We start from the raw sequence: 7,765 nt of genomic DNA, 5'->3' as shown, positions 1-7,765 counted from the left end.
TAAAGTGATGAAGTAGGTCATGAAAATAGAAGACAGACATCACAGATTTCCCTGGCTGCTGTGCACAGGCTATCCGTGACTTAACGCCCAGTGCCATGATAGAAATGTGCACATTTTGACATGGGAAAACAAATTCTACAAGCTGTGACCCGCTGATGTAGAGTTTAAAACGCTGCTGTGGTCGGGAAAGTTAATATTCATCTCCTTTTACGTTACAAAAGCATGCAAACCGAGAGCTTTAGTAGCTCTTGTCTGCTCAAAATATAAACTGAGAGCTGTGCCTTTTCACTTTGGCTTGATGATGTCACCGCTTATCCAAACTGCGGCGTGTAATTCACCATATAATGCAATTCACAGGCTTTTTGGTGCGTGTAATGCTAATAACAGTGATGATAGGAAAATATGAATGAGGAACTTGTCACAACATCCTTGACTTGATTTGCCACCACCACTCTAACTCAAGCTGCACGTACTAATAATGACTGATAAAGTTATTAAGTTGCATAAACACTTTAAGCGCTGAGAGGTTCACAGAGCTGTTTTTAAAAGCCACTGACAGTGAATCTGACTAACGGGGATCCAAATAGACGAATGCACGAAATGTGTGCCAGCTTCTTTCACGTTTGAGGAAAGTTAGCATGGCACTTTCTGGCAGCACTGAATGACATTATATTATTGGATTAATTTTGTAACTTGGATTAAACAAATGGCGGAGTCATTAGTGAAACGGCGGCGTGCAACGACTGATTATGTTTATGTAGTAGTTTGAGTAGTAGCCGCGCAGCTCACCACTTCAAACACAGGCAGTCACAGGCATGCCCAGATTCTAGACTAAACCAATTTATATGGGGGGGAAATAAAAGCAAAAGAACGAGGAAAAAGTTCATGTTTGTGACACTAGTTTCAGAAAGGGAGTCTTAATAAAAGAGTGCACGGCGAGGTAAACGTCTCTCTGCTGCGACTGCCATGCATTGCCTGTAATGTCAACTTGTTCTATGTTCAACAGAAGGCAGAGGAAGGCCTAACCAGGGCCTGCAGGACCAAATGAAAGCACGCCGGCGTTGCAGCATGACTCCGCAGCCCACCGATCCGCCGAGCTCGACTATTTCATTATTTGTCAAGATAAGCGAGGCACACCTGCGCTATGAAAACAAGAGCCGGGGCGAAGCGGACGATCCCACCAGCCTCCGTGCATTCCAAACCAATAAGGAAAGCCGGGCGCCGTGGAGAGTTCACATCACGGGAGCAGAGCTTCAGCGCGGACATGTGAGAAACATCACGAGGCCGACTCCTGCGCTCTCAGGGAAGGGCCTTGTGCTTGTCAGCGGGGTCTGAGTTGTGGGGGAGTTTGGAATCGAGGCACACCGGCCAGATGTAGACACACCGTGCTACCCCTTCCATATGGGAATATTTACATCTCGTCTTTGTTGTGCAAAGATGAAAGTGGAGGAGATCCATTTGAGCTGATTTTATGACAAGTATTAGCAAATTTGCAGGGGGAAACTTTAAATGCCCTGTAAAACCTGTTCCACTGCATGCAAGACCACCCCATTAAGTCTGATATTGCACATGAATATGAAGGAAATGTGACTTAGGACTTTACGCAGCATGTAAAGTTACACGAAACACACGAGGCGATCCCTTGGCGGACACCTTAAGAAACGCACAGGAACGGAAAAAACGAAAGCAGAACACCATAAATTTATTGTGGAAAAAAAAGCAACATTGGGAAAAAGGTCTATTCTGGCACATTGTTCATTTTTATATTACAAAAAGAGGAAAGGCTACAAATCTTGATAATTTATACAAATACAACAACTTTCAAAAATAAATCTTTAATTTAGTAAACGCTCTGTGAACAAGTTTCTGCGATAACCCACCACTTGAGATCCCTGAGCAGAGACACAGAGTGAAACACTTTTTTTTTTTTTTTTTTCCATCTTCACTCAAGCAAAAACAATTATCAGTGTTTGTTCGTAAACACTTTTATACACAAGAGAAATTAGCACATATTTAAACGGTGGGGGTGCATGAGGTGTGGGACAGGAATGAACTGTGAATTGTGATTTTTTTTTTCCTTCTTTTTTTTTTTTTTTTCTATAACTCAACATCTTACTTCAACAGTTATGGTGACCACCACAGTCAAACTACCAAACAGTGCTGACACCATCATGACTGCAACAACTGTCACAAACATAAAAAAACAAACAAAAAACAAACCAAAAAACATCGGCAACATCCAATTATTTGTTCCAACATCCACCAGAGGAGCAGATGCCTAGTTGTGTTGTGACTTTGACAGACAGTGGAGGTGAAATTACCAACCGAGTGGGACACAGAAACACATTTCATATTTCATACCAAGGCAACCATCGTAATATCATCTCCATAAAGCGGTGACTGCTCAGACGGTGGAAAATGTGAACGCATACAGGGAGGGGAGATTTTCAATTTCGGCCTATTTGTCTTATCTTTCTGCACCGCGGGCATTCCTTAGTATTTATTTACGATGGGTCAGATACTATATTCAACACGGGACGGCGTCTTTCAGCGACCGCAAATGTGTGTGTACATCATCTCCACGGACTTCCTTCATTGTACATGTGAAACACAGTGCCAGCTGGTTTTGTTGCTACGGTAACACGAGGCAAATAACTTAAAATGCAATAAACTAAAAGACAAAGATACTCGAGGAGGTTTGTGGTTAGTACGGACGGGCGGAGAATGTTCCACTCTCTCTCTCTCTCTCTCGTGAACACACACTGCTGGGAAGGTGCTGCTGAGGGATTGTTTCGTTTTCTGCTGAGAACAGCACACGAGGAGATGTTAATTATACAGAATATATACAAAAATGAGAACTTAGGACGGAGAGGAGAGGCGTAACAAGGTGTTTGGACAACACGGGAGGAGGGGGGGAAAAAAAATACTGTACTTCATATAACAAAACCAAACTTGCCGGGCCACTGAGCTTCCACTTCAAGTCTGGCTACTTTGCCGCTGCATGATTTACTGTATACTGTACACATTGTCGGTATATATTAGGATTCATTTATACAAACACATACAATGGAAATTAACATTTTTTTTCCTCTTTTCAACGACAACAACAGAAAAAAAAAAAAAAAAAAAAAGATATGACGTTTCATCCTTTCCCTCAGACACATTGTCTGTGCATTGTTCTGTTATGAAAAGTTGTGCATCGGTTAGATAGCTACTGTATTTGGTTAGAAGAACTCCATCGGTTTAAGCTCCCTACGCTCCTTTAAAAACAACAACGACGACAAAAAAAAAACGGTCGGTGCAAGGACCACGGGAAGGTAGCTTACTGTTTCCTTTTCTAGCTTAAGAAGCCTGCTGCGCGGTGATAAAAAACGCCACCTGCATGCTACATAGATGGAGTCTCGTTGATTCACACCGTTCGCTATAAGGCATTACAAAGTTGAACAGACAGAATTCCCGTTTTTAGATTATAAGCTACTGTGTTTTCTCCCGTGGTTTTATTTATTTATTTATTTATTTTACGTCCAGTCTTATGTTTCATTTTACGTCCGATGTCCAGTCATTTTTCATGGATCAGTAAGTGTCATTGTGAGATCTTTTAGAGCCTACTGGTGTTGTGTAGAGTAGCGGCGAGCATTTCTAAGAAAAACGATCCCTTTTTCAAGTCAGGAAATATGCTACATCTGGTTTACAACGATGGTGTTACTTTTCATATCTTCATTATGTTTATTTATTTATTTTTTTATTATTATTTTTTAAATGAAATCTGTGTAATCTCATGAGCAAACAAAGTGATCTACAGAGCACCGGAAAGGCTACACAGACCGTGAGAAGGAGATTTCGGTGACGTAAAAACGAGATTCATTTGGAATCGGTGGAGAGCATCCAATTCATCATATTACCTAAATGTACCTGGCTATCAGGTTGAGAAATTTTATGAGACCAAGAGTTTTATTAAAACGTTGAAGGGAAATACGCTTAGTACAGTGCTCTGGGATTTTTCATTTTTCTTTCTTTTTTTTTTTTTTTTTATCTCTCTCATTTATTATCTTGCACTGCCCCGGGACAAATTTCATCCTAAAAGACCTTTTATACCTCAATTGCTTATTTAAAAACCTAATTTGTCACAAGTGTTTGAGGATGTACCTATGGCCTCGCTTCAAGTTTAAGTGCTCTAGTTTAAAACAAACAAAAAAAAAATAGTGAAACAAAAGAAAACGGGGGGAAAAAAAACAGGGATCCTGTGAGAGCATTAATTTTGGACAAAGTTCTAGCAAGTCCAAATACTGTGTAGTGCTCGCCAAAGTGTGAGCAATGCTTCAGAGGAAAGCTGCTGGCCTGAGGTGTTTGGAGAACTCAGGAGTCATTAGGAGGGCTGTACAGTACAGTCATGGCCTCCCTGAGCAAACATCCTCCTTGATTCTCTTCCATCTCGGGCGGATGAGAAGAGCAACCCGGCTGTCCGTTCCCAGGCCTGGTGCACAGATGGCAGGCAGGCTGGTGGAGCTCAGGGCCCCGTGGTCCTCAGGCCCTGCTTCTCCATGATGTTCCACAGCTTGCGTAGGTTGGACTGGGTGATGGTGTCGTCTGGCTTCAGCTGCAGCGCTCGCAGGTAATTGGCTTCTGCCTCTTGCAGTTTCCCGTTGAGGTGGAGGATCGCCCCGAGGTTCATCAGAGCTGCGGGATACTAAAAACCAAAAGAAAAATCTTAGTCATTTTTTGAGCCGAGATCTTCCTCAATGGTGCTTCAGGCTAGACTGACGTTTGCTGCGAAAACTGCGTTGTCTGCTCTGTCCAATAATAACAGAAGGCCGATAATGTGTTTTTGAGAAATGAGCGCAAGCACAGGTGCCTGAGAGACAGCAGGATTGAGCTGCTGACACACATAGAGTAACAATTATTAAGTCACCACTAATGGTCTGTTTAGACTGAAGGATTAATTGCATAAAAAATTCAAATTTTACAACACCCCGAGGCCACAAGTGGATGTTTGGTGGGGATGAATAATGCAAATGATGTCGTATCTACTTTATGTATGAATCCATCTACACTTTGGGGGTATGCATAATTTAAGAAGGAAAGCACTTTGACCAGAAAAACTGCATATCACTGAGCCCAAATGCAGAAGTTAGCACAGTAAATGTTAATTGGACCCTGTTTAAATTTTAAGTTGGAAGTTACACAGGTTGAAGTGAAAACTGAAAGCACTTTTGACAGATTTCTAAGAGGATGAGCCCTGCATCCACATGCCTTATTAGAAACCTGAGAACAAACGTCTGCATATGTGGATTTAATCCTGGAGTAAACAGCTATTTTCAGATCTTTTCAGTGGAATCGTGCATCCTTTCATCTTTGTGAGGCTATATGACGGACCTGGCGTGACACGCTGCTGGATCCGGCTCGTCTGATCAGCCAGACTGTGGTCCGGTGTTTGGAGTTAGCTAACCGCGCTCCTCTGCACGTCCTGGTGTCTTGTCTGGGGCTGCAGATGTCAGAGGGAGCAACCGCCACTTTGAAGTGGGCCAAGATGAATGTATATCCCTCCTAGTGCCATGAGGCAAACACAGCGTCAGTCCAACTGGTGAGTCATCAGGACAGAAAAGTGTCCGAGGCGCAATCACGGTTAAGACTGCGGAGTGGGAACGCAGGCCAAGGGAGGGGCCACATCTGATCTCCATTTTAGTTTGGCGTGTGGAAAAGATGTCTAATCCTGCCGTGGAGCGAAGCTACTGTACTATAGCTTGGACGTATCACAATTTCAGCGATGGGAAAACGAGGAAATCTTAAATGAGTCTGTGCCTGTAAAAGTGACCGATGCTATGCTTCTCCTGCAGCGTTGGTGCCTCTTTCCTGTAATTGTCACCCCATATATCACTGTCACATGAAATAGCGCATGATTATGGCATCTTGACATTTACAAATGTATCATACCACAGCCCTTAATTCCTTTCTCATGGCCCATTAAATAATCAAGAGTAATTGTCAGCGCAAGACTGTTTGCATGACAGAATGGTGTTATTGGGTGTTATGGAAAATGTGTGGAAATGCAGACCGCTGACAACAACAACAGCAGCACCATACAGGGGTGGGGCAAGAAAAAAAAAAACAAAAAAAAAACAAAACAGCAAGAGCACATGAAGTCCCACCCTGAGCTTAACTGCATGATGTACTATTTATTTTTTCTTTAAGATTAATAAAACGCAAATGGTACAATAGGGTATTCCATGAGTTCCTGAAATGAAATGACTGCATATTGAATTAAAAATGACAGCATGAGAGTAATACACTCATGAGCGCATATTAATTCGAGCATTTTTCTCACACTCTGTTTGCAATCAGGTCATCATTTTTGCACCACGATGCCATCAGCCCCTGAAGGCACATATCAACATATGAGTGTCTGCACACATGCACTTCCCATGGAGTTCATTCTTGGCACATTGAGGGATTAAAAATAAAGAGGACGACGAGCGCAGCCAGTGACAAATTGTCCGACCGTTTGTGTTGCTTTATTCACTCTGTACTTGTGTGCTCTGCCCTCCTCGTCTGTGGGCTGTTCCTTCCTCGTCTACTACACTCATCCTCTCCGTGTTTTTCCAGTGTCAAGCCCGCATGAGTGATGCTCCGTGCCTGAGAATTTCACTGGGAACAATATGTCCGATAGTGCTGTTTTTCTCATAGGGGGAATTAAATTGATTAATAAATCAAACAGACTGTAGAATAATCCCATTGTCCCTCGGAGGAAACCCGCTCGCTCCCCCAACGCACATAACAAAACACATTCGCTACAGACGCCTCGGCCAAAGTAAAGGCTGGCATGACCGGCGCTTGTTGCTCTTGCTCGCCGACTGCAAAACGTGCTAAAGCGTTTAATTACCAGGCAACGATTCATTTGTGAATCCTTTTAAACGCAGCCTTCTTTTGACAACCTCCGGCTCCCTGCGTTTTTCGTGCAGTTACATGAATGAACAATGAATCCCCCAGCTAGAGATATTCAAAACGTTCTCTGTTACTGCTGATGGGAAAGGCCGGGATTCGTGAATTAAACGGTCAGTGTAATTCTGCAGCAGCTTCAGTGATAAATTACAGATAGATTACAGACAGATGAAGGTCAAACCATAAAACAAGGTTCACGGACCACTTTTCAAGTTTAATTTTTTTTTTTTTTTTTTTTACTGCTCAGAAGAATGGTAGCCAGAATGCAACAGCTCTTCGATAAAGACACAGCTAAATGTGACAGGAAGAAGCTACATATTTATACACGACCACAGTGGTTAGGTGATACTGTACAATAGTGACAGTTATAGCTCCTCTGTGGTGTTGGAGAGGTTCCCGCATTGCGTGAGGCGTAACTCATAGAAACTCTCAATGAAAGTGGGTCCAAGGCATCAGTCCAGTCAACAAGGTAACATGACTCAGGACGGATGCAGTCACCGAAACCACCGAGAAAACTGGGAGCGAGTCAAACATTACACCCGGCTCGCCATGGGGAGAAACAACCAGTGGACTACAACCGCTCACAAATGGGGATTTGAATGCTGGCAAATGTATACAGAAATGTTTCACTGACAAGGCATGCTTTGTGGATTATCACTCTTTAGCCCACAGCAATATAGCAATTTTTTAAAAATCTCTCCAAGAGTAAAGCAACGGATGGAAAGCTTTCATACTACAGATGTCATAGGTTGTAGAGAGTAACCAGTCTAGAGTGAGCATTTGATAGGATTTAGCTACAGAAGGAAAACATGTCTCTGTGCCACAGAGT

The 7,765-nt window shown here is 42.8% G+C and overlaps 1 protein-coding gene across 1 annotated transcript in view; it reads right to left on the bottom strand.

Moving 5' to 3' along the window:
- Window positions 1–1,893: 1,893 nt before the first annotated feature.
- tmtc2b (transmembrane O-mannosyltransferase targeting cadherins 2b) overlaps window positions 1,894–7,765 on the bottom strand; it is a 103,255-nt gene continuing 97,383 nt past the window's right edge. The window contains exon 12 of the mRNA XM_030054463.1: window positions 1,894–4,687. Coding sequence (XP_029910323.1) covers window positions 4,508–4,687 — 180 coding nt within the window. The 3' untranslated portion in view covers window positions 1,894–4,507. The remainder of the gene's footprint in view (window positions 4,688–7,765) is intronic.

This window comes from Myripristis murdjan, chromosome 6, assembly GCF_902150065.1.
Source record: "Myripristis murdjan chromosome 6, fMyrMur1.1, whole genome shotgun sequence".
Taxonomy (NCBI): domain Eukaryota; kingdom Metazoa; phylum Chordata; class Actinopteri; order Holocentriformes; family Holocentridae; genus Myripristis; species Myripristis murdjan.
The sequence above is the reverse complement of the archived record's forward strand: the minus strand, read 5'-3'. Positions and strand labels throughout refer to the sequence as shown.